At 42.5% G+C, this 27,139-nt stretch overlaps 1 protein-coding gene across 4 annotated transcripts in view; it reads left to right on the top strand.

The window, feature by feature from the left end:
• Positions 1-27,139, top strand: part of STARD13 (StAR related lipid transfer domain containing 13) — a 263,350-nt gene that overhangs the window by 223,454 nt on the left and 12,757 nt on the right. For all 4 annotated transcript variants that reach the window (XM_050897253.1, XM_050897271.1, XM_050897262.1 and 1 more), the window contains 7 exons: positions 904-975; positions 3,055-3,136; positions 11,014-11,077; positions 16,345-17,723; positions 19,151-19,324; positions 21,385-21,544; positions 25,578-25,776. In XM_050897253.1, the coding sequence (XP_050753210.1) occupies positions 904-975; positions 3,055-3,136; positions 11,014-11,077; positions 16,345-17,723; positions 19,151-19,324; positions 21,385-21,544; positions 25,578-25,776 (2,130 nt within the window). The remainder of the gene's footprint in view (positions 1-903; positions 976-3,054; positions 3,137-11,013; positions 11,078-16,344; positions 17,724-19,150; positions 19,325-21,384; positions 21,545-25,577; positions 25,777-27,139) is intronic.

Raw genomic sequence — 27,139 nt, 5'->3', positions numbered from 1 at the left:
ACTTCTAAACAGTGGAGAGGCAGGGACAAGATGACACAGACTGATTTCTCCCCTCACTGCTTAGAACTAGCCTTCTCAAGAAAAGATTTGTCTTGATAGATAACCGAAACAGTCCAAAACAGGCCTGGAAGTGGATTAAAATTAAAAAGTGAGTGGTTTGGGGTCCAGTGCTTGAAGCTGCTGCCTGTATCTATCTTACTTAGCTGCACAGACATACCTGTAGCTGTTTATTCTCCCTCTGTTAGCAGCCACAAGAGAAAAGCATTGTCAGTATTTGATTTATCCCACCTATTTTAGACACTACTTTAAGGTGAAATGAATCACCCTTTGGAAGTAACTGTCTCTCTGTTGACTATGGAGGAAGTCTACATAATGGAGTTCAAATGGCTAAAGGTAGGAAGGCACATCCTACCTGTGCAATTGTGCTTTCAGAACGTTAGACCTGCACTGGGGTTTTCCTGGCAGAGCTTTCAGTGGCTTTCACATGGGATTTTTCTCCGCAAGAAGTGTCAGAGCAGGAGAAAACACAGTGCATGCTCCCTGTCACCCCATTTCCACCCTGCTTCATCTTCACCTCTCCCCAACAACTTACCCTTGGGGGAGGATCGGACACAGGACCACAAACCTGGCTGAGCAACTTCTGCTGCTCCGTGGAGATGATTAACACTTCATCCCAGTCACCAAGCAGCTATGCAAATGTCAGGGTCCTGTGGAGGCAGGTGGATTTCTTTGAGGGACTGTATTTTATTTTCTGAGGCTATAAAAAAATACTTCAGAGTGATGACAGTACTTTTAAGCAACAAACAGCTACTACCAAGTCTCTCTGCTATTTCCTTATAATTAAAAGAACTTCTAATGCAAAATAACAAAGTGTGAACTTTTCTCTTTTCTCTTTCTGCTCAGAAATTGAAGCAAAGGAAGCGTGTGACTGGTTACGTGCAGCTGGATTTCCCCAATATGCTCAGTTCTATGAGGGTAAGTAGGTTTTTCTCCTCATTGTGCGATACTGAAAGTGCACTGGGCCCTTGCCAGGAGAGCTTGCAGTTCGCCAACTCTACATTTGACTGAGTTATGGCCATGGCTGGCTGCTTCACAAAGCCTCAGCTGCTGGAGTCATACCAGTGCCTAAAGAAAAGTAAGATTCTTGCCCTCACAGCCATGGGAAGAAAAAAAAAAAAAAGAGGGACATAGTTTGTGTAAATCTCAAAGGTTAACAAAAACAGGTACAAAAAATCCAAATACATAGGTCTTTTTTTTTTTAACTTCCTGAACTGTGTCTAAAATAAGATTGAAGACACTGAAAGTTACTGAAAATTTCAATCTTACTGAAAATTTCAATCTCACTGAAAATAAGATTGAAAACTCTGCAAAGTTACCAAAAGTGAATAATCTGAGCTGCGTTTTACATTTGCAAAGCAAGAAAAGCCAATATTTTGGTGCTAATTCAAAGTAAATGGCCGTGTCCCCTTCCTAGCTGTAAAGTTCGTGCCCAGGGAAGCGGTGTCCCCGAGGGCAGGGCGAGTGGTTGCACCACTGCTGCGTTCAGGAGCAGTTTGGGGACTGGGGCTGGGCTTTTCCTGCTCTCCGTAGCTCAGTGCTGAGAAGGAAACTGCAGCTGATCCTCATTTTTCCCAAACTGCATATTCTCTCTGCCAGAGACACAGAGCCAGCTCAGGCCCGGTCAGGCTTATTAGCCGAAGCACAGCTCCGCCAAATGCCGCTGGACACTTTCCAGGGTCAGCTTGGGTCTGGAGGCAGCACGGCTCCATGCATGGAGCGCTGGCCAAGAAACCTTGCGGGTCAGAGCCAGCTCTCTAGAGAGCTGGCTCGGACACCATCCATCCCCTCACATGGAGCTGAGGGCAGTGGGGAGCGTGATGCCGAGGACACCTCCATGGCTTCTGATGGCCAGCTGAGGTCCCTCAAGGCTCAGGCACTGGCTCCTAATGGGCTTCTTGGGTGCCTGGGGACTAGGAGCACCATGCAGATGCTCAGGTGGCTCCACAGGAACCAGGCAGACTCTGTTAAACCCAGCAAGGAACTAAGACTAATAAGTCTGCCAGATCAAAGCTGACATAGATGTGTGTCTACCACGGTCCCTGGATGCCCAGTAGTACTTTTGTGTCTGCCTTATAATCAGAGTATCTCAGATACCAACTCCTCCAGGGAAAGGAGAGCCTGCTGCCTGCTGAACTCAAAGGGATGTTCCCTCCAAAAACCAACCTGTGCTGGGCTCGCACAGTTCCCATACAGTCAATATGCACTCTAGACAGTCCACGTCTCTGAAAAGAAGGTCCTTTTTATAGGCATCTATTATGTCAGTGTTAAGCACTAGAGTCTGAAAATGCTGGCTGCAGTTCCCGTATCCCAGCGTCCTGCTGCGGTACCTAAGCATGGCAGAGCAGTCTGGAGAGCAGCCACAGTGCTGGAACTCGTCCCACCATTACGGAGCCCACTAATGTGTTGCAGCCATGTCACTTTTCATTACAAATGTCAGCTTCCAGCACACTAGTCTGGCTTTTTAGCTAATATTGGGGGTTATAATTCAGCTCATTTTTTTATCTCTATTACTTGAGTAAGCCTTTGTCTGAAATCGTTGTTATTGGGACCTGTATTAAAAGCAAAAGGCACAGAACATTTCTGTTTCATGGGAAAAGTCTGTCTAGCAAATAACTCATTAAGTCACTGTGATGGGAATGGAGAACCTTGCTGCTCATGCGGATAAAGAAAGTGTGTTGGTAATTCCCTGATCTCATTCATTTGTACGAGGCACTAGAAAGAACAGCTAACAATTGAGTATCTTATTAAAGCCAAAATGAAATAATCTTGCTCTCTCTTTGGTGCACAGGACGTTCAACTATATCTTTAACAAAAAAAAAAAAAAAATAAAGTGACTGAAAGGGCCACAGATACAGCTGGAAGGAAACCAGAGCTGAGTGAAATCAGTCATACTAGATTTCAGTGAGCAAGCACATGCAAAGCATTTTAGATGTAGACAATGTATTTTCATTTGAATAGCAAGCAGTCATCTTAATATTGTGTCTCCTTTTATAGACTCCCAGTTTCCCATTGACATTGCTGCAGTAAAGAAAGATCATGATTTTCTTGACAAGGACCTTGTAGAACCGCTTTGCAGGTAAATAACATCTGAAGTTTCTTTTCTGATAATTTAAAAACATAAGCTGATTTGTTATTGTTAGCATAGCAGCAGAAGCAGCAGCAGAGATGTTTGCTTGTTCACGTGAATTAAGCAATGATATCTATAATGATACCATTCTGAATTCATTTCTCTTATGGAAAATCCTGGAGTAGGACCCACTACACTCATAGTAAACATCACATGATTTGAGAAGACCCAAATCCAATGGATTTGAAACACCTGCCTTTTAAGAAAGAACTAGTAGTAGTACAAGCAAATCCTGAATAAATGAGTCACATTTGAGTTGCACGTGAATAACTCTTATGTCCAAGCACAGCAGAAAAGATGAAAATTCATTGCACAGAATTCAGCATGTACTTTCTCTGGCAGCAGACATGGTTTTCATGCTGCTATGATTCCCTTGGTACTCTCCTTTTGGCACCACTAACAGAAGTGGGACCAGAACCCCACAGTACTACAGCTGCTACAACTAATCACTGGCTTGCCCCTCCCAGAGGGCTTGTGTTTGCTGTTTATCTAGCTTTTTATACTCTGCCTGTGATGAATATACCGTATTGCATTGCTGAAGTACTGTCCCCCAGGACTCAAGAAGCAGCAATTCTGTGGTAGCTTTGCAAAACCACACTGCAGAGGCATTGTTCCCCTCTTCTTTCTCCTGTGCTCAGCTCAAGCTGGGTTCTGCTCCTCTCCTCTTCAGCAAGGACAAAGGACCATCTGGCCCCTAACCAAGCAGGCTTTATTACATGTTATGGAAACTTTCACAACACCAACATCAGGATAATTGGACAAAACTCTATTTCCCCTTCTGCAACTGTGGCTAAAGTCATCAGAGAGTATATGCTGTTCCACTGCACATCGGACTGTGCATTGCAGGGATTAATGAGTCTGTGATGGAGGACTGCAGAGAGGGTTTCTGAGAACCATAGAAAATAGGGCTGGAAGGGAGTTCATCTAGTCCATCTCTCCATCCCAGGAGATACCCTCCTTCCTGGAGGATCCAGGTAATTCCTGGGCGCAGCTGTCAGAATGCTTTCCCAAAACTCCCTTGCTGCTAGTGAGACCTATTGCTTCTCATTTTGTCTGTTACAGATATGGGGAACAGAATATTCTCTCTCTCTGTGTAGTAGCCTTTGTGTCTGAAGACAAATCAGTAGGAAAGACCTGGATCCTTCAGTGATTGCTCTCAAGGATGCCGGGGAGCAGAATAACTGCAGACTTGATCTACTGCTGTTCAGTACGGCCTGGTGGGAGGGATTGCTATGCCTATGCCTAGAGAAACCTTCTTTCCACACGTACATGCATCCCCCTGCTTCAGTCTGGCATGGTGGAAGACATAGTTTGCTGTAGTTTGGGAACTGGGAAGTGGTAGGAGGTTGAGATCTCTTCCCCTCTGCCTTTTCCCACAAAGTTGAAGGACCATCCAGAAGTTCAAGTATGATGTCTGTCCCTGTCTCTTTCTTGTGAGAGCAAATGGTGAGGTGCAGTCACAGCATAGCTCTGTCACTCTCCCAGTCTTTGTTCTCTGAAGTAATTGGCAATGGCAGTACTTCAATCATGGTCACCAGGCATCCAACACCTACACAGCTAAATGGGAACAGCTCACATCTTGTTCCTCTGACCTCTCTGTAGACCCACAGATACATCTACAACAATTACACTAGGTTTATATGTTTATGAGGATTTCTTTGTGAGCTGAACAGCTAAAGACTGGGGGTTTTCCCCTTTTATTGAAAGATAAGGTTTTGGAAAATAAACTAGCAGCTGGAGAGATGCACTCATGTGACAAAATGCTTTATATTAGCCTCAATCAAGTGATACTGCTGAGACCTGTAGTACATAAGCATAGACACAGATCTTTCCAAATGATGTTATTCAAAGATAAATGGTTTATGACTGTCTAGTAACTTTTTCTGTAATGATTTTATTCAGAAGACACCACCTGTTGACTTAAATTTTTGTCGGGAGTTTTTAAACAGTTTAGATCTAAGAAAGGAATAACACCTCATCTACTAGCCAGGTAGAAATACAAGTATTATGTACAGGTTATGTTTTCAGATTGCAGACATTTAATTTGCTGTAACTCAGCAGCTCCAAACCTTTAGCTGAGAGCGACCCGTAAAAAGCGCTTATGCCAAATGTCAAGATTCAGGTTCATCAGAAACAGTAAACAGTGTCAGCCACTGCCCCCAGTACCAGCTGTGTTACTGTATTAGCTATCAAACCAACATCTTCCAAGTTTTCCAGTGTACTGGAAATCCTCACAGCTCAGCTGACCAATGTGGCTGGTTTTCTACCCTTGCTTTGCTCTGTGGTGGTGTTACTACAAGGTGCATGCCAGTATATCATATGAGAGCTGCAGGCTATGATGTACTTTCATGAAACAGAAAGCTAAAAAAAAGATTGGTTATTATTTCTGTGTGCACCAATTCCCAGGTTGGGAGCCAAACTTCCATTCTTCAAACACCCAAAACTGCCCTTGAAGCTATGCATGACCAAGCCTTCACACTGACTAATACTGCATTCAGCCCGTAGTACTGAACAAAATGGGTTTCTCATTTTTATTTGGAGGATAATTTTAAAGCTGGAATGCCAGAGTGGATGATGAGTTTGAGCAGAGTTTTAGCTCTGGACAGTAATGGTTCTAGCATAAACACTGAATTTCTCTGCTCTTGTGGGAGTCTCACAAGACTCTTGTGAGAGTCTTGAAATCAGACTCTCAATCTCATTTTATAATCAGTTTTCTTATGGCATTGCAGTATACAAGACAACATGAGGCACAAATGCAGAGGGACCTTTTCTGTTTTTTAAGGCAGCTGGTAGTATTTTAGTCAGAAAGCCTAAGACTCCCTGTTGTAAAAGATTCCAGTGACCTTTTTGAGATATTCTAACACTCCTGCTGTTTACAATATCATTTGGAAATTTGGCAAAGACCAAATTTGAGGCCTTTGGGTTAGAGGCGTATCTATCAAGAGATTCCACTCAGATTTTATTGAGTAACGAACAATAGAAAATTGCCATGCAATCTGCAGGCGAACGCTGTCAGCCTGCCAAAATAATAATTGGGCATGAAAATTTTATAGCTCACAGGATCTCTGTGTCGTTTCCAAAATAGCAGCAACCAACTCTGCTCTGGGAACTTTTGTGGCCGCTGTGATAAGAGGGTGAGAAGGAAAATCCAAGCCATGTTGTACTTTTTGTATTCACGTAAATACAGTGACTAAGAATACAAAGAACAAGTATGTAACAGTCTGATACATAGGCCCCTAAACCAAGCTCTTAAAATTTGAACTGTGCCAAGCAGCCAGCAGCCTTTTTTTCCATAGCTATTGTCTCTTAGATAGCTTGTAAATAACCCAAAGGTCGCTGTATATGGGACAGCCTACCATTAGAGTTTTGAAATTATGATTGTATAGTCAGTACTGTCTGCTGAGTTATATTGCTCTAGGTGCTGTTAGGAGATCAGCCCGGCTCTCCACAGGCAGTACAGAAAGCCCTGCTCTGAAGGCAGTAGAATGGCTCCCATCATTGACCTCAAGGAGAGTTGACTCACCTCATGTAAGCATGTAGCCTATAAGGTAACCCACTCAGTTGCAGCCACGATAAAAAGTGATAGGACTGGAAAACGGTATGTTCTCTTCACACACAAAGCTGGTGGAGCAGGGACATGCCAGTGCGAGCTTCGCACACCAGCTCTGACAGTACTGGGAGGACCCTTATTCAGTGTTCAGACCTCAGCAGAGCCCAATACGAGGAGCTGGATGTCCTCTTCCCAAATTCCACAGCACCAGAAGAAGCCAGCTAGGGGCATGTGTATGCAGCACATAAACTTGGTTAGGAATAATAATAAAACAAAGAAATAGTGTCGTGTTTCCCTCAAAGAGGAGTTTGCGGAACCATATAATGTCTTTGCCTGGTCACGATCTGTAAGAGAGGACATCTGCAGATCTGCTGAGGTAGGAGACACTGTGCTGTCCATGTTAGCCCTCCCCATGGTGCCTCCTCCTGCATGACCAGCCGGTGCCCCTGGCTGCATTCCCTGCCAGCTGCTTGGAAGCAGCTGCAGAACAGGTCCAGGGGAATGCATGGAGCTCCAAGTCACTTCAAAGTTGTCTTCCTATTATCTGGATGGCTCTTCAAGCAGGACAACAGGTCCCTCACAAGGTTTTCCAGCTAATTGAATCCTGCATTGCTACAAGCTTGTATTTATTTGTAAACAGTGCTTAAACAGGATGTGAAAGAGATTTCCTGCTTCTGAAGAACTTCCATCATAAGGGTTAATAATTACAGCACTGGGATTGGGATTCAGAGCCCTAAATACCTGTGTCTATTGCCATCTTAGATCTCCCAAGATATCTCAGACTTCTCCATGGACTGGCTGGACCAAGAGGACCTGCAGCAGCTGAAAGCCAGGCTTGATACTCTAGGGCATCTAAAATAGCACCAGATACCTCTGTTTGGGCACCTGAACCGCTCCGCTGATGTTTAAGTATTGTTTCAAGGGACACTGTTCAACATAGAGATGATGTTTCACCATAGTGTTAAACCATAGAGGTAGTGTTTACCTGTGATGGCCTGGAGAAGAAATAAAATTAACATCAGTGAAGCACTTGCTGTAGTAAATATTTTGCAGGCTTCCCCTGAACACTGCAGAGCTTTCCAGACAAGCATTCAAATGCATCCTAGATGATTTGGTTTTTATATAGCCACCTCTCTTGTGTTTATTTAAAGTGTTTTTTCCTGCCTTTTCTCAAGTCCAGATTTTGTGTTTTGTTAACATTACAAACAGGCAGTCTTTTCCCATGTTTTTAAGCAGTGACGTGAAAGTGTAGTGCTTCTCTCACTTCGACTGGGACATTGGTGACAGCCTTTTGTAGCCAGAGACTTTTATTTTTTGTTTTTTGAAAGATTTGCTGAGGACTTGGCTGTCAGTCATCTAACAACTTTAAGCAGATGAGAAAAGCTTTCTGCCACTGCTGGCACATCAACAAGGCAAAAGAAGTTGAAACAGACTGGCTTTGATTGGAGTTGTTAGTACTAGGCAAGCTCACAAATATGATCATTAGTTCTCTAATTTCACTGGCAAATCTTTCCACAGCACTGGAAGAGCCCCAGAAAGCATTCCAATGTTTTGTAGATGGGTGAATTTAAAACCTGAGGTTGAGCCCCTGGCACCCAGTAAAAAGTAACTTTGTTTTTGATGGAGCAAGTTCTTCATAACAAAGCCAGGTTAGAAAGCAGTCAGGACAATGGTGTGGCTTCCCAAGCCTCCAGTTTAAGTAACGATATTCACTTTCATAGACATGACCTCTCAGTCCCTACTGAAATGATCTCACTTTTAGATGCCGTTAGCGGGAAAGCAATGGCTTTGGATGGTCTTGTCGGTTTGATCACGTGCTTTCTGCACCTTTCTGTGCTGAAGAAGCAGACCCTCTTAATAGAAATGCCACAACACTTTCTGCTGTCAGCTGGACGTGTACAGAGGTACCTGGGTGCAAACAGGGCAAAGGGTATGTCAAGGGCTGTTGCTTCCTCATCTTCCCGCTCCTGAAGTGCGTGGCTTGCTCCTTGGTTTTTAGAAGGCAAGTGATACCATAGTGAATGGAAGGAGCACTGGTCCCTGTATTTAAAATGTTTTCTTGTACATCTTCTCCTTAACAACTGCAAATAGACAGTAAGTAGAGAAGTTTTTTATAAACTGTTGAGGAAGCAGTTGCAGAGATCATATGCCAGGGGCTGTTGTGGAAACAGCCCTCTTCCTCAGGAGAATTTCTTCAGTGCCTGCTCTCGTGGAGGCGAGGGAGGTGGAGTCGATGGCTTGGTTTTCAGAGTTGATGAGCAGCTTGAAAGGAGGCAGTGGTTTCTCAGGATTTCTGAGCCTCAGGGCATGAATTTAGCTGCCTGTCTCCCGGTCAACCTTGCAGGACACGTTTAGGTCAAAGAAGCAGGGAGCACTTCCCCATCCCTGGTCTGGCCGCTCACCATGTAAAAGTGTGAGGACACAGCGACAGTCTGATTCAGATATGCAGCTACGAGCACTTAGGTGGCACACAGTGGCATGTCAGTGTGGAAATGTGGCTACAAACTTGTCCCTTCAGCACAGGCCAGCTAATGCAGAGGTGCAGGGGCTCCGATCTGAGCCTCTGGTTCACCTCTCGGAGGAAGCTGTCTCCAAGGATAGAAAGTTGGGCTGGAGTCCTTTGAAAATATGTCTGTGCCTCTGTATATTTGGAATTTATATCAATACACAAATGTAAACATTTTGCACTCAACAGAAGTGCTGAACATCATTCAGCCCCAGGGCCCCAAGAAAATGCAACTTTGGGTTGAGAAATTCCATGTTTGGGCAAAAGATGAGCTTTGCAATAATGGATGTAATCCCAGAGGAGGATTTGTGGGCAGAAGGCTGAAGATATAGCTACAGAGCCGCAAAGCTTGAAATTTATTTCAAGAACATTACTATCATGCATGTGGGGTGTGCTTGTGCATGCATTATACTCACATTAATATGATGAGCTCAGGATTTTTCTGATATGGCATAACAGGTTTATTGGCTGGAGTTAGGGAGGAGTGTTTTATCTACAAATGAGCAGGTGATATTTTGTGAGGGAATTTTTTTTAAGGAAGATCCACATTTGGTGGGCTAGTTCTTTATTAGTGGTGGCAATTTGAAAGGATTTCTAATATTAGAAGTTCCGGGGAGGAAGATGTTAATGCCATAATGTTCTTCTGCTATGCGAGAGATTATATCATTGATGTGATACTTTTTTTCATGTGTCCTTGTAACTTATCACTTACATTTCAAATGTTATCAGTTCTGGAGACTTTCAGCCTCTTCCTGAGACCCAGAAGCAACAGGGGCAGCTCTTGCTGCAAAAACACAGGAGGTGCAGGCAGCCTACAGAAGAGCGTTGTGGGCACATGGCTCTCTCACTCTGCCTCTCTTTGTTTTGAAATTCAGCCCTAAATCTGGAAAATGTTCAAAGTTGAACATATTTAACTCTGAGCCTCTGCTTTCAGAAGATGGATGGTTTCAAGAATCAGGACCTTTAAGTATAAATAAAAACTAATCAATTATGATTAGCATGGTAGGTTCTCTATTGAAAGAGCACGTTTTCTTGTCCTCTGACTGTCCCTGCACATGGACGCGCACACACGCACACGTTCACTTTCCATCTTTATCAGATTGTCATTTCAACCCACTGTCATCATGGGATAGCCTTGGATTTAAGGAGCAGAAGCCTTACAGAGTCCCTGGTAACATCATTATGAACATGGTCAAAAATAACTAAAAATATTTATTTAAAGATGTTAGATTTGTTACATGTTGGGTGTGTTAACCTGTCTATAAGATCCACAGGTACGGGAAAGGAACTATTGGCTGTGGCGAAACATTTAATTAACTGCTAAAAGTTCTTCTTTATGTCAACTTTTTAAAGGAGGTGCTAACTGCCTAAAGTGAGGAACTGCATCTTTTTATTTTGTCTTTCACCAGTGCTTTGAAATCCCTGTTTTAGACCAATTATGTTACAGTCCTGCAGAAGGCAACTTACCTCCTTCTTCTCTTGTCATTTCCCCAGCCATCAGAGGTGTTTGTTTATACCTGATTCCTTTGCTAAGTGCTTACATGTCTGTAAATTAAAAAGCAATGTATAAAACCTGGCTATCAAGTAATGTGAAGCTAAGATTCCCTTTTAACGCAGTGGTCTTATAGGCTGGAATAGTATGACCACTATCATTTCTGTTGTATGCAGTTGGCACCCTACAGGCAGATAAGAGAAAAGCTTTTGAACTTACAAAAAGTCATGCCCTTTAATCAGAGGCTGTTAATCTTTTGAATTTGCTTTGCCCTGTAGACGACTGAACACACTGAACAAGTGCGCCTCAATGAAACTCGATGTGAACTTCCAAAGAAAAAAGGTAAGGAAACTTCATGAAATGTGCTGGCTTTGCCCTGGCTTTTGTGATAAGACCTCCCCAATTTAGCCTTTAAGTCAGTAATGCTCTTAAAAGTAAGTTAAGTGTATTTGACTTTGAACATGTGTGCCAGCATTATCTGGACGCATGATAATGTGAATTGCTGAATCTTGATATTATAAATAAAATAGAAAAAAACTGTGACTAATACAGCAGGAACAATACTACGTGTGTTAAAAGGGCATACATGGTACTTAAAAATTTACGTATGTGCAATTCAAGTTAGCGGGTGAAAAGACAGTGCGGTTTCATTAGGCTGGCTTGTTTGCCAATGCCATGTGAGTACACAATGGAAAATCCTGCTCGGAAAAAATGGAAGCTGCTCGGACGAAAACAATAGCTTTTCTTTATTTCTTGTACTGACTTATTCCCAGTTAAGAATATGAAAATAAACTCTGTCATCCTTACAAGCGCCTGTGTAACGTGGGAATTATTTGAGCTTAAAGGGTTTCTGCAAGGACTGCAGAAACTGCCTATTGATTTTGAGAGTTTTGTAACATGTCCAGTGTTAACTGTTAAACATTTGGGTTTCTGGTCACAAATTCCCCCAAGCTCTTCAGCAGTGTACAATGGTGGTTGTCAACTCTGAGAAATCTTGGTGTCTGTTTTTCCTTCCTTCAAGTGTTTGTCTAATGCTTTTTAAAAACTACCTCTGAGAGTTGCATTTTTGGTGTCTTTGCAAATTCGGTCTCTTCATACCTTATTCACTGTTTGAGGGAACTCAAAGAATTGTTTTAATGTCCAGCTATTCTGCCTTTGGCACGTGCCCATTTGTTCCTCTGTGTACATAGCCTCTTTAGCTTGCATTTTGTCCATTCACTGGAGCCGCAGGGACCTCGTCTCTTCACTGCTTCAGACCTGATGGGTTTTTCTTCTCTTTGATAAGTGCCAACACTTTCCCCATCAAACACCCATATCATACCTAAGAGAGGGAACAGTAAAATCCCCTGACTACAAAATAACTTTATGATTTGGGCAGGTACGCACTATAGGAAGAGGCTGAGGTCCTTCAGCAAAAACTAACTCAATCGACTGTGTTGTTGACTTGCTTGGAGCAGTGTCTGGTTTGCGTCCATGAGCTTATGTACTTGTGTTCAAGCAGAGATACTGGAGCTGCACAAGAGACAGAATTACAAAAAGCAACATATAGGTGAATGCTGATTGTCCTCTAGAAATTTTGTTTAGTTCCTGTCCTTCTCTTCAACAAGTATTTTGGGTTTGGTGTGAGGTTTGTATGCTTGCTTGCTTGCTTGCTTCTTTACATGTCTGATTACGTTGGGTTAAAAAAAGGAGGATTTTCTTGTTGTCTTTGTTTTTTATTAATTTCTGCTGCCACTTCTCCCTGTTCTGAATGGACTGAAGCCCTCAGCTGCTCTCCTTGCAGATGACCATTAATTTGCTATGGAAGTGAGACTGTCCTACTTGGTACCCTTTCAGGGGGACAGAAGCTAGTTGGGTCCATACCTGCACAAGGCCAGGGAGAAGCAGAGCACAGAAAAATGTAGAGAAAGAGGGGATGAAGGAGATTTGGGACGACAGATACAGAGCAGCTGAAAGTAGAAGAGAATGTGGGGGAGAGAAGGAGAGGGAGAAGAGACTGCTGACAGTAGGAAATGTAAATGCAAGTGTAAAAGCTGGAAATTTGGTCTGGAATTGAACGCTGAACCAAGTAAACTTTTTTGCTGTAGATACTGCCTTTCCTAATAGTCTCTATGGTGATCTGAACAATGAAATGCAAAATCAGCTTGCTTTGGAGGTTCAGCATAACAGGTTTGCACAGGACTAGCGCAGCTGCTTGAGTGATTCATCAAAATATGGCCAAGTGAGCTGCCAGGCAAGGTTACTGTGAAAGCCAGCACAGCGTGAGCGTTCCCCACCGCCTGCTCTCCCACCCGGACCATTCACACTGTGGGCTTCTCTCTTCCTGCTGGCTTCATCGAGATGCATACAGAAATCCTCGTGTATGTGTTGCAAATATGTCCGTAAGCGATTTGGACAGACAGAGATTAGCCTTTGGATTAACTGCCTTCTGCAGCTGTCGATTTATGAGAATTCCTGCCCCCAGCTGGAAAAATGTGGCAGAATTCCACCACAAATAAACCCGCTTTTGGCCTTTTGTTAGCATCCCTCTGTATCTCAGGCAAGCACACCCTCAGTCAAAAAGCTGTACTATTTTAAATCAACTGTGACAAATCTGTGAATCAAAACCTCTTTCTCTTTGGCAAATGTTATCAGTCACTCCTCAAGAAACTTGCCCCTTCTCATCTTCCCAAACATAATGGTATTAAATGGACTTTGGGATATGCTCCAAAGCCGTGCACTTGATTTCACCCTAGGTCAGTAGAAGTATACAGTCACTGCTCCAAGATGTCTGCTCCGCCTGTGTAAGACGAATCGTTGCTTTCAGACCTACTCTTGATCCATTGTCCCCATAGCTGGTGACATGTCAGTTGGCAAAGTGCTCTCTGCATTTTTTTTAGGACAGTCTTGTTTGTCAGGGCACTCTGATATCTAACAGGAACAGTAGGTCATTCAGGATGTTCGTGGCTTCCAGAATTTCTACTGATTCCATCAAAAGAAAAGCACATTATGTCACAGGACTCACAGTGCAGCCGAATTTGGAGTGAGTCACCATGGCAGCATGTCAGTATCCAGATATTTCATTTGTCTGATTTTGCTTCTGATGAAACACAAGCATGTTTCATTATCAATTAAAAAAAAAAAAAAACCAACTAAGCCTTTTTTTTATTTAGCTGCAAATTTCGACACAGAAAACTCTCCGTATTTTCTGACTGGCTCTTGGGCAGAATGTGATCCTGTCTTTGTTGTGGTTAGAGGCAAAACTTGTTTATTACCAATGTCCTTTTCTGTTCATCTCTACTTTCTTTTAAAAAAAACTTAAAACTTATTTTCCTCTAAAAATGATTTAAAGTACATTCACCACTGAATTTATGTTTCTTTCTGTCTCCTACTCCATGCTCTCCTCTTGGTGTTTTTCACAATGGCTCTACCACTTTGGCTAGTTTAATCGATTCCAGCTTGTAGAAAATACAGGCTAAATCCTGTCAGTTCATACAGTAATGTCAGTGCAGCTACAGGGATTTGTGTCAGCCAAGAATCTTCTTTAAGGTCCCTTTGGCATATTGGGATGTACAACAAATAAAAACCCTACATTTTTATCCTATTGGCTGGTGCCATCAATGCTTCAGCAATGGTATGCTTTGTAGATATAATTACCACTATTAAATATTTAAAAGTACATACCCTTGCAGTTTTTAAAATATGCACTTTGTGGCACTACTAAGACCACGATAGATGGATTTTTAAGTGCCTGAGTCTGTGCAGTCCTTCACTCCGTATATGCATACAGCAAACTGTGGAACTAAGATGAAGGTAGAGCTATCTGATATGCCATTTCTTCCCTGCAGACAAAATGGCCAAAGCAGTATTAGCCTTTTCTAGCCCCTTTCCTGATGCTTCACTAGCTGCTTAATTTTTCTTTCTAGCTAGCCACAGAACTAAGATCTCCATTCATTCCTGTGAACTAACATCAGCTGCAGGAGCACTGCACACCTCAATGTTAACAGATAAAAGAGGAATGACTAAACCCAGAATTTCATAGCTATATTTTATTGTATGGTTTGGACACGATCTAAAACATCTGGCTGACTTGAAGTGATAAACTGGCAAAAGCTTATGGCATTAGTGAGACCTGGCACGCTACTGATCCCAATCTCCATCTTTTGAGGTTTTGCATTATTTAAGGTTTTGGGCGTTCTTGTAAAATTTGGTTTACATTTTTCAATTAGACAGGCCAGCAGAGATCTAGTCAGAGATGGGAGATAACTTTACCATCAAAACCTCATAGAAAAATACTTCTAATAATAGACTTTTAAAATGAGAATTTTTCCAGTCCCAAAATAGTCTTTCTGGTTTAGCACCTCATTTTAGTCTGACAGCCTGTCATATTTTACTGCCTTCATACTGCTTCCAAGAATGTGAAGAGCTGTTTGGATGTCATGTAGGTGAACTTAGTTTGTTCTGCTTTAAAATAAATGTACAAGAATAATGCAGTATAAACCCGGTTCAAAGTCAGGGGAAGGATACTCATTAGCAACTGTGGGCTTCGCATCCTCAGAGAACAGCCAGTTCAACACTGACTGCGCATTTCATGCTGAAGATGTATCTTTTTTGTTTGGGCAAACAGATGAGAAAAATGTCATAGGGAGAGCTTTTTTATCCAAATTTTTTTCAAGGCACGTGTTGTCTGCATTGCAGAGTAGCTCCTGGAGCTGCCTAAACATAAGCATAACTCTGTGTGCCCGAGGCTGAGGGATGAGACCAGGAGGGGCTGTGAGGCTGCTGCTGCCTCGGGAGAGGTTGGGGGAAGCCAGAGACAGCGGGGCAGGCTGGGGGTCATCAAGTTTGGGGTGCCTCTGATGGAAAAGGCAATGAAGATAGTGGTTGCCACTGTAGGAAAGCTCACCTCAACTGCAGATGCTGCCCCATCCAGGACTGAGCATGGCTGCTCCTCCTCCCCCCACCTCCACGACTGCCTTCGCTGCCTTCCTTTGCTTGTGCTCAGACCCACCCTAAGTGATACCTCCAAATATTATTTTTTTATTGTTATTTTAAGCATCGTGGCTATTTATCTGTGGTTATGTTCCTGAAACATAAATCCTGTTAGATGTACCTGGTCTGTGAAGTTTATAGATGTTTACTTAGTTTTCACTGCAAAACTAAATGCAGCACCGGATATTTGCTGTCTTGGTTTCTTGAATGGCTCACATTGCTGTAGTATCCAGCTACTTCCCAGTCTTTACTGTGTGTATCTTAACACCATCCCTGCAAGTCAGGATCCCTCTACTTGGACCTTTCAAAACCCTTTTTTTTCTAAACAGTCACTATGGGCATCAGTCCTACACAGTTCAGTGCACAGGCAATCTGCCCCACAGAAGCCGAGACACTGATGCGACTCATGAGCTCCCTAACATAGAGCAGGCTTTTATTCCTTACTTGTTAAGATGCTCGCTGCAGTCTTTACAATTAAATGAAAGAGGCTGTTGTGAAAGGACTGATGACCAATCTTTCATAAACCAGGTTCAGGGACACTTTACCACCTGTTGCTCACATGGAGCAGCACAATCATATTAATTCAAATAAAGAGTAAAAGCACCTGCTTTTAACATGTGCCACTTGCTGTTTTCCAGAGTGAAGATTCAGATGAAGAAGACCTCTGTGCTATCAGTAATAAATGGACTTTCCAAAGAACCAGCAGACGATGGTCTCGGGTGGACGACATTGATGCTTTGCTTCACCGATCAGACAGACATGGATCTTCTGGGGACATTAAAATGAAAAATACAACAAGTAGCGAGAGTGTCCTTACAGATCTGAGTGAACCTGAGGTCTCATCTATTCACAGCGAGAGCAGCGGGGGAAGTGACAACAGGAGTCAATCCGGCATCAGCAGCGCTGCCAGGGAGACCTGCGACTGCTCTGGCCAGCATGATGTAGAAAGCACACTGCTGCAAGACTCCACTGCAATAAGCACCGCCCTGTCACCCAAGGACAACCTGAAGAATGAGAAACCACCACGAACCAAAGCAAAAACCTTTCTAAAACGCATGGAGACACTAAAAGCAAAAGGCGTGCATGGAAAACTAAAAGGCTCAGGAAGAACGGGTCCTTTAGAGATAAGTGGACCTGTTCTCCAGTATGAGCCGAAATCCTTGAAAGACATGCACTGTGTACAGATAGTCAATGGCGATCTCCAAAACTTAGGACAAGATTCAGTCAAAAGAGGACTTTCCTTTTCTGCCAAATCCAGCAGTGACAGCAGTCAGTCTGAAAACAGCAGCAGTGGGGTGAGCACACCGTGTTTGAAGGAACGCAAATGCCATGAAGCAAACAAGAGAGGTGGGATGTACCTGGAGGACCTAGATGTTCTGGCAGGAACAGCCTTACGGCAAGTGGTGGACCAAAACCGCAAAAATGAATTTCATTCCCAAGAGAACTTGGTTGTGCATATTCCCAAGGATCACAAACCGGGGACCTTCCCAAAGGCACTTTCTATTGAAAGCCTCTCACCTACAGACAACAGTAACAGTGTAAACTGGAGGACAGGCAGCATCTCTTTGGGAAAGCAGAACTGCTCTACTCCAAAAGAGTCTGGATTGATGGCTTGCTGTCCTAAAGAGAGCAGAATTAGTATTTATGATAATGTGCCAGGTTCCCATTTGTATGCTAGTACTGGGGACCTCCTGGACTTAGAGAAAGATGTCCTTTTTCCTCATTTAGATGACATTTTGCAACATGTCAATGGACTCCAGGAGGTGGTAGATGGCTGGTCAAAGAATGTGTTGCCAGGTCTGCCGGTTGATGATGTGTCAGTCAGGGAATCTCCGTCGTTGCCTTTCCAGTCGCCCACACAGATCACTCTTGATTTTGAAGGAAACTCTGTCTCTGATGGCCAGACCACACCGAGTGACATGGACAGAGATGGGACATCCCTGAATGAATCTGAAGCCACTGCTGTTAGGGACAGGAGAGACTCTGGGGTGGGAGCATCACTCACAAGGCCAAGCAGGTAGGTAGCAAAATTTTGTACACAAGTCCGTAGACTGTGAAATATGATATAATGAGGCAGAGGCTCTCGGCCTGGGAGTCAGAAGGTGCAGGGTACCATTACAGTTGTACTCATCCTGTAAGGGGATGGGGACTTCCCAGGGAAGGGTGGAACTTTGGGAGAAGGAACATCCTGCTATGGAAATTCTTATGTGGAATCAATGGAGAATTGGTTTAATAGAGCAAACTAAGGCATTTTTTTCTCTCTCGATCCATTGATTACATAGTAGGACCCCGTATATGTTGTGGGATTATTTTCAATTTGTCTTCTAAGTTATGCACCCCAGTATTTATGCATCAGTAGCCTTGTGCACTTTTTTTTGCGCACTGGTTTGCTTTTAAAATGTGTCCCTTTGTGCTTAGAGGGAATTTCCCTACCCTGCCTCAGTCCCTTACGTGATGGGATGAAATGATGGTATACAATTAACTTCTTAATAAAAGTGAAAAGCAGGATTTTGTTAATAGTTTGCAGACCTGTTTTAAGTCAGAGGGATGAGCTCCTGTTGAAGGGAGCATGGTCCTGGGTAAAAGCCTTTGTGAATCCATACTGCTGTGTGTAGGGTGGCTTTGTACGTGCAAAAGCAGTGAGAAAATACCTGGTATTTTCTGATCTGCTGTCAGTCTTGTCACGTCCACGCAGAGGATTCTACCATGCCATGGTTTACTGCTGCCCGTGCTTGCTCACCACCATCACAAGCAAGTGAATCGAGGAAACTACTGAATAAATGAGCAGTGCCAAAGTTTTTAGGATTTGAGTCAGAACTCATGTTTAGCAAAACAAGAAACTGAAATGAGTTTTTTTCCAATGTATCCACTATATAGAGAAAGTGCATTGGAGTAAAGAGAAGATGTGAGTGGCTCAATAGCTTGGTGGTTACATCTCTTGCCAAGGAGACACAGGGTTCAATCCCTTCTCCAAAAAATCCTTCAGTATTTAATAATAGAGATATTTGGAGAACCTCATCTCCAAATACCTTGGTGGTCAGGCCAGTCCCCTGGGAGGTGAGGGACAAGGCATCAAATCCTGGTTCTGAGTCAGGGAGAGAACATTTGAATCTGGATCTCCCACATCCTGTTGGAAATGTGTGGGCTAAAGGGCACAGCAGGCAGCACTGCTTCCCTGAGTACATGGACGGGACCCACACCCAGTTGTGAATCTAATGTTAAAAAACCAAAGCTTGGGCATTTCCAAAATTAAAGATAATTGAGCAAATTGGTTTATTTGCCTCCAAGCTACATTTTCTTTCAGTTGACACACCACGAGCTATAATATGTGTGTATATGTTTATGTATGTTTTATATATTGCCCAGCCCTATCTCACAGTATACCATCTTCTTCTGCCCAATTAAAGCAGTTGTCTGATTTTCCTATTGTTTCTTTTGCTAAAGGCGATTACGATGGCATAGTTTCCAAATCTCTCATCGCCTGAGCCACTCCATCGCATCACTTCACATCAGCAATCAGTCAGCAGCCCAACTGAATCTACTGCAAAAATTCTCTCTGCTTCGTCTTACTGCCATCATGGAAAAATACTCCATGTCCAACAAACATGGCTGGACCTGGTGAGTACCATTGATAACTGGAAAAGAGATATTTTTAGAAGAAAATAGTTTCTCCTAATTCTGTTATTTTGATAGTAAATTCAGTAAATGCAATTAGGAGGAACAATTAGCTTCAACTGTAGAATTTGAAACTGTCCCTTTTAATCCATTGCTGCCTAGTGACTCAGTGGCGAAGTCAGAAATAGATCCTGAAGATCTGACTTCATTCCTGTGCTCTAACAGAGAGACAACCCTGGCCTCTCTAACAACACTCCAGTTCCAGAAAAACAAACAGGAGTAGGAGAGAGTGATTAAAAGTAGGAAATGTTTACAGTAAGTCTTCCCCAGAATTCGTTTTGTGATTCAAAAAGAAACAGCTGCTGCGATATTGTTTTTTTGTGCTTTAAAAGAAGGGTTAGAACAGTTATGGGACTTTTCTCTACAGATCAAAAGATGCAAGCTTTAGCCTAGGCCTGGACCTGCGTTAGAGGGAGCTTGCAGCTATAGTAGCTGTAACAGCTACCTGGTCACTCAGAGAGCGGAGTGAAGGGCAGATGGACATGAATGCCGGCAATGTGGCTCCTTCTGTAGCAACCGGCTACAGAAACCTGCATGTCTAATATTATACGAACCCTGATGGGCCACACAGACTGAGGTATACCGGAACGGAAATGGGCATAGATAAGAGATTATAAGTATCTGAGAAATAATCCAAAGGATAACAGAAACTTTCCCTAATACACAGAGACACTGAGTCCAAAAATAATATGACTTGATATTTACATTGTGATTTCCATGTTCAAAGCACTTCACCAAAATCCCACTAAATTCAGCTGTGAGCTAGATAAGACAAGTTTTCCTTTAGAATTGGAAAAATAGGTACAAGGGATTACATGTGAGACTCACCTCACTGACATCAGCCACTCCAGAAAGTTATAAGTCTAATCTGAGCAAGTCGGGTCGGCTGTCTGTGGTCAGTGGAAAAAGAAAGGCAGCTCATTCTATCCATGGCTGAGGGTTTGGGTCACCCTCCAGAGGTGCCTCACTCCACAGTGGGTATAGAGGCAGTCTGGACTGCTAACTCTTTCTAAATATCTCCGCTGGAGAGCTAAAATTCAGTAAGATGAACCCTCAGATCGCTGTTCTCCTTTGGTGCAGCTCCCTGTGGCTAGCTGACAATGTCTGTACTGAAATGAATCTCACCTTAACCAACTCCAAATAAGCAGAATAGAATACAGCAAATTCTAGATCCTGCTGTTTGTACAGAGCTTTTCCCTCCTGACAAATATTTCTTCAGTTTGTATAATCAGTCTCCAAGGATTTATGAGTGGGACACTAAATAGCTGTGAAGTTATATGCTGTACTCCTTCAGTAGATCATTTAATCCAAATTTTATCTCCTTCCCACACAGATGAGAAAAATCTTTGTCACATTCAGGTCATATTCATCCCTTTTTTTTTTTTTTTTTAATTCCACTGCAGTCATGACTCCCACAAAGGGAATCCAGTTTGTTCTCGTTTTCACCGTCACTTTTGGAAGAAAGCAAGCTCACCAGCTTCACTTAAGTTACTCAACTAGAATAAATCATATAACACCAGGGATGAATCTGGCACAGAGGGATTCCCCACCATCATTTATTACTGTAAATTTTTAGTCAATAGAAATACTAAATCATGTAACTGGTAGTATAAAAATCATTCAGCATGTTAGAGGACTGAACCTTCTTTTCTCTCAGATACCCTCTCCACTATGCTTTGCTGTGCCATTCCTTTGAGTCCATAACGGATGCTTTAAACCATGTTGGCTTCAGCTGGATGACAACCGCGTAGTAAAAGTTTTTTGTTAGAACAAATTGTCATGCTATATCTTAGAGCCAGAGGCTGTCTACTTATAAAAGTTGTCAAGAAATCCATCAATTATACAGATTGTAAAGTGTCCATGTATTGTGCATTAAACATTATTTCACCATCTTTGTAAAAAAGGAGGTGGCCCCAGTTACCAATTTCTGCCAGCAGTGTTACTCGGAGAGACTCTGTAAATACTCTGATACTTTCATGCAGCCTGTTCATGTTAATTTTCAGGTCTGTGCCAAAGTTCATGAAGAGGATGAAAGTCCCTGACTACAAGGACAAGAACGTCTTTGGTGTGCCTCTGATAGTTCATGTCCAGAGAACAGGGCAGCCTCTTCCCCAGAGCATACAGCAAGCACTACGCTATTTACGGAACAACTGTCTAGATCAGGTATGAACTTTACTCCAGGGACTCAGTTGATTTTTTCTGAAAAGCCACCCTAAGCAAGCAATGGTGAAGCTTTTTGTACGTAGTACCGGAATTATTTGAAGATTGTTATATCTCATGTTGGGCCCAGATCTCCTCGGGTGATTTGAGACTTGGTGCCAATACTAATGGTTTGCCATTTTGAGATTTGTATCCAGCTACTCTGTTGAATTCTTGTAGCTATAACAGTCCTGCTGATCTGTATACAATAGCCTGCCTCAAAGAATGACATCAGATCTTCATGTCTATTGAATCAGAGCTCAGGACTCCCAGCTTCTACCTGTATCTGCATTGCTTATGCTTGACTGTTGCCACTGAGGGTTAACTGCATTCACCATTTCACAAGATATGGTACAAAAGGTTTTATTTACTTAGCAAAGAAAGAAAAGTCCAAGAATAGAGAGCAAACTCAGCAAAATATTCAAAGTATTCTGTTGACAAAGTCAGATATATCCAGATAGAGTTAGGTCAGCAGGGGTTCAATGCCAAAGCCATTACAGTACGTTTCCTTTTATAGTGTTCTTAGCTGCAACAAGCCAGCTGGGAGACCCTCATGCTCAAAGTATTTCAGATTTTTTGATTCCCTTTAGCTACAGAGCAGGGACATACCAATCATATTTTTACTGTTCTTCCCCTAAGGATGAGGATGTGTATCTTTATGAACATAGGACTGGGAGAAACCCCCTGGCTGAGTTCAGTCCTCTACTATTATTGACCTCATGTCATATGACCTCTTCCATAACTGCTTTTACATAGTTGTAAGTTCAAAAGGAGCAACCAGAATTTTACTCCACAGGCTTTGCTGCTTTCCTAGCTCTGAGCACATGAAAAAGGTGGAAGTGGTCCCTTCTGAATCTTTCCATTTTTGTGATCACCATTCTGGTTGCTGTTCAGGTTGTTTTGTTAGGTGACAGTCATCTTCCCCAAAATGGAAGCCTAAAAATTAAATGCCCAGCTGTGAATCACAGCCATTTCCCTTTACAGCCAGTAGGGAGACACAGGCCCTTCCTATCCTTTCTCTCTGTGACTGTAAAGAGATTCTGTAGTGGTCAGACCTTGACATCTAACTCCTGGGTGTCAAAAGTGAGGTGAGACGAATTCTGCCTATCATATGTAGCACAGGAGTTGAGGGATGGGAGGAATAGCCTATTGGAAATGTATTAATAGAAGATGCATAGAGACAACTAGAAGCAATATATTCAGTAGCTAACATGCCAGGTTATCGCTGTGGTTATCTGGGTTTGTGTACTGAGTGGGGAAACCCAGTATAGGAAGAAAAGTGATGGGATTGAAGGAGGAGACACTTGCCCAAGTATGAGGAACAGGAGATGTGGGGATAGGGATGCGCTTGTCAGCTAAGAAGCAGAGCAATAGGAAGAAAGAGAAAATAGAGGGGGGATAAATTGGGGAGAAATTAAAAGGGAGGGTAAAACCAAAGAGAAAGAAAAAGCTCTTGAGAGATTTGAGGCAGTCAAAAGGAGTGTCCGTGGGCAGTCTCAGACAAATATCTGCTCTGAGAGGGAGAGTTTACTGCTGGTAAGAATCAGAGCTATGTGAACAGCCATTTCAACTCAGCTTGAGTTTCCACTCAGAGTGAAATTGGGAAAATATTGAATAGAAAACAAAGGAGGAGAAGTACAGATCAGGACCATTTAAAATATGTTTCCACCAAAAACCTTTCTAGGCCAAAACCCTCCAGGCGATTCAGCTTCTTTGCTTTACAGTCACTCCCTTTGTTCCCATTTAATTCAAAGTCTCCTAATGCCCTGTCAGAGGTCTGAGCAGCCTCCAGTCTCCCCCAGCATCTTGCTTATGCGTCTCTTCCGTGCACTGCAGAAGGCAGTCTAGAGTCCTGAACAGGCATGAGAGCTTCTACTGCACGCACTTGGTAAAGTTGAGGTTGCTCTAAATCATTGTAAGGTCTGGCTCCTGGCACTGAAATGTCTAAGATGGTATGAGGAGCCTCACCATTATTTGCAGGATATATTATTCAGTTCCAACTTGTGAAATAGAAACTGCTTTGCCTTTGTCAACTGCATCTTTATTTCTGTCATGCATCATATGGCTACTTGCAGGGCAGATGATCCACAGCATGAGGATAATAAAGAGATTGGGCCAGACTAACCTCTAATAAATCACTGGATTTATAGTGCCATTTTATGTACAGAATGAGTCTGTAACAGGCTGTGAACAGAGCCTAAAACATCTTTTTCTATCAAGTAAAGAACTGTCCTCTTTCAATTAATTATGATTTTTTTCCAAGAAAAAGGGAAATAGGAGTTTGGATAAATATCATTAAACAAAAATAGAGATTGAGAGTAGCAGAATGATGTGCAGCAGATTGTGCAGGTGAGATTTGATGTCTGACCTCTCGAATCAGACTTAGCTGGAAGTTTTTAAAGGTTCTTTATACCAGCAAGGACACTTTCCATCAAAAGCAGGGAACTGAGTCTCTGCTTTCACATTTATCTACCACATGCCAAAATTGTATTTTTTGGATAGAATTACCATGTGTCCTTCTGCATCTTCAGCACACATCTCTAAGAGGAAAAGGGATTTTAAAAGAAGAGGAGAAAGGGAAAGGGAAAACCAAATTAAAAGAGCCAGATATACTCTTTCTTGTATTCTTTTGTCAGCATAAAGAGCAGAGCTTCACCTGTGAACAGAAATACAGTGCACCAGGATGTACACAGGGCACGCTCCAGTCCTCTGCTTCCTATACATAAATTTAGCTCACAAGTGATGCTAAATTCATCAATAAGAAGACACAGCAGAAGAGCTGCCTCACAGCCAGTCTGGTGTAGCAGTTCATCTCCATATAAATAAATACATCCCCTCACAGAGCTGCAGAGTGTATGGTTTATGGAATTAGTGTCATTAATGTGTGAGTTAACAAAAGTCCAAAATACCATACAGTTGAGCATGGGAGGTGTTCTAGGGAGAGGAGGGTCCTATGTGAACTCTGTGCTGGCAGAAGTAAGGGGAAGAAGGCCAGAAGGCATTATTTCCTTGCCTTTACACATTTTTTTTCGTGGACTACGTCACACAGAAAGCTGAACTGACCACCAGTGAGACAGCGGGCACGGAGGAACAGAAGTCTATAATTCCAAACCTGAAATGTGCCTTTTTCATAGGTCTTTCTCAATATGTCACCTTTTTCCCTGCAAAACTGAAGGAAAACAGTGCTAACACTTCCCAAATGAAACACTGTAAACTCACTTGGGAATAAATAATGTGGTTGAGGCTCAGGAATTCGCCCCGGGGGAATTCCACTGGCTAGAAGGACGTAAAAGGGCAGCACTGCCGTGAAGGCATGATTTGAAGAATTACCGCTTCCTTTAGAATAGAAAGCAAGCAAGACAAAAATGGATCTTAGTGACACTGCACAAGTAATCCCTCTGTGGCCCCCGCTTTTGAACTGGGGTTTTCAGTGGGATTTGGGGGAACTGGTGGAAGCAGAGAGCAGGAAGGGGGAAAAATAGATTTGGTCTTGATTTTAAAGCTGTACCAGGAGGTACTAATCTTTTGCCACAGCATTTATTACTTAGCTGAGCATAATATTTTCATGTTAGTCTTCAAAATATATACCCAAATAAACATGAGGAGCCAGATTCTCAGCTGGAGTAAATCAACGGACAGTCACCCAAGCCAAGCAAGCCACACTGATTTATATCAGCTGAGCATCTTGCTTAAACTCTTCAGGCAGCAGGGAAACCACTTGCACTCTGAACTCTCCCTCTAGGATGGGATACAGAGCGGCAGCGTTATTAACTCTTACAGTCCTGCTGTGAGAGCATGCACTTGCCTACGAGACTCGTGGGCAAGTCATGACCATCGCATTTGCACGTTTTCCTTGTTCTTGCCTAGAGTAAAAAAAGGCAACCCAAGCTTTGGTCATAATCATAGTCCCCTGTAAATAGATTATTTTTTTATATATATATATATATTCTTTAATTAACATTTTCTTTTTACGCAATTCAACATGGTGCCTTTTTAGGTGGGTCTGTTTCGAAAATCTGGAGTGAAATCCCGAATCCAGGCCCTACGTCAGATGAACGAGAGCTCCCCAGAAAACGTTAGCTATGAAGACCAGTCGGCATATGATGTGGCAGACATGGTAAAGCAATTTTTCAGGGACTTGCCGGAACCTCTCCTCACAAGTAAGCTAGGAGAGACTTTTCTACACATCTACCAGTGTAAGTTGCAATATTTTTATTATTATAAACAATTGGAAAATATTATATATTATATAATAATATATAGTAAATAATTTTGGTATGTTAACACTGGGTGGGATTCTTTCTGCTCACCTTTGAGATGTATAAAAGAACCTCTATGCCCTCAAAATCTTTCGCTAAGAGATTTTTAGAACCGTCCAAAGGTTTCAGTGTCAAAATACTAGCAATTTTAATGGAAAGACAGCGTTCAAATGTTGAGAAGCTTTGAAAATATCAGCCTCACAATCGGAAAGAAGCCAGAAGGACAAGCTGCCATGGACATAAAAAGTGCGAAGACTCACATTTTTGTCAGATTTCTTTAAACTGTGGGCCCATTTCATGCAGACATTTCAATACAAGTGAGTCTTCTGGGCATGGAGAAGTGGTACTCGACCATGAGAACATGTGCCTGTGCAGTCCCCTTCCTTGCTGTGACTTCTGATTATTTGCCTGTTCATTATAGTCAATAAAATGTACATGCAAGAAACAAGCTGCCTTCACTTAGATCCTCAGCTGTTATGTGAAGATCTCATGGAGAAAGAAAAAAACCAGAAGATTTCTTCTTTTCATTTCAGCATAAGCAGTCTTCAGCAAAATCTTAGACTCAAATGCATCAGAATGATGAAAATCCCTGTAAATCAGGAAATGACTGTGTATCTCTTCTCCAGACTGAGGGAGAAATAAACAATGAGGAAAACACTGAAAAGCCAGAGGAATTAGAGTTTTTTCCTGACAATGTCAATGAAGGCCAGTCAGCCAGTGCTCTGGCAGATACAGAAAAGCGTACCCAGCCAGCCTAAGCCAAATAATTGGAAGCACTAAAGAGAAGTGTGTCTAGTCTCTTCACTTGCAGACATTTCAGCTGCCAAAACAATAGAAAGCCATTTTTAAACACTGTATAATCCCAGTGCTAAAGAATCTAAGTTACTTCCGTTGCCTCCCTTTACTGTAAAAATCTGTCTGTGGTGCATAGTCACAAATGTATTTAACATCACAGTGTCTGTAGCTGGTAGAGAAATGCTGTGATCCTGCACATGAGAGACAGCATCGCAAATAAATTTAGTGGATTTGGTCATACATGATGTCTTGGGACGCAACTGAACTGAAACAGTTGGTGCCTAGCCCTGGACCATCATTTCCCCCTCTTCTTTCAGGCTTACAAGTTGCAGGTCTTGTCTACTTACACACCCATCAATAAGCTTGTTCAGAAAAGCAACAGAAATTCTTGGTGCTAAAAAAACAGCGATCAATATCACAATTGTTTCCATAGTGAAGTGGCCAAGGAGAAGATTATCCACTAGAAGGACATATTCTACATGTCCTTGGAAACAGATCACCTTTA

Source organism: Gymnogyps californianus, chromosome 1, assembly GCF_018139145.2.
Source record: "Gymnogyps californianus isolate 813 chromosome 1, ASM1813914v2, whole genome shotgun sequence".
Taxonomy (NCBI): domain Eukaryota; kingdom Metazoa; phylum Chordata; class Aves; order Accipitriformes; family Cathartidae; genus Gymnogyps; species Gymnogyps californianus.
The sequence above is the reverse complement of the archived record's forward strand: the minus strand, read 5'-3'. Positions and strand labels throughout refer to the sequence as shown.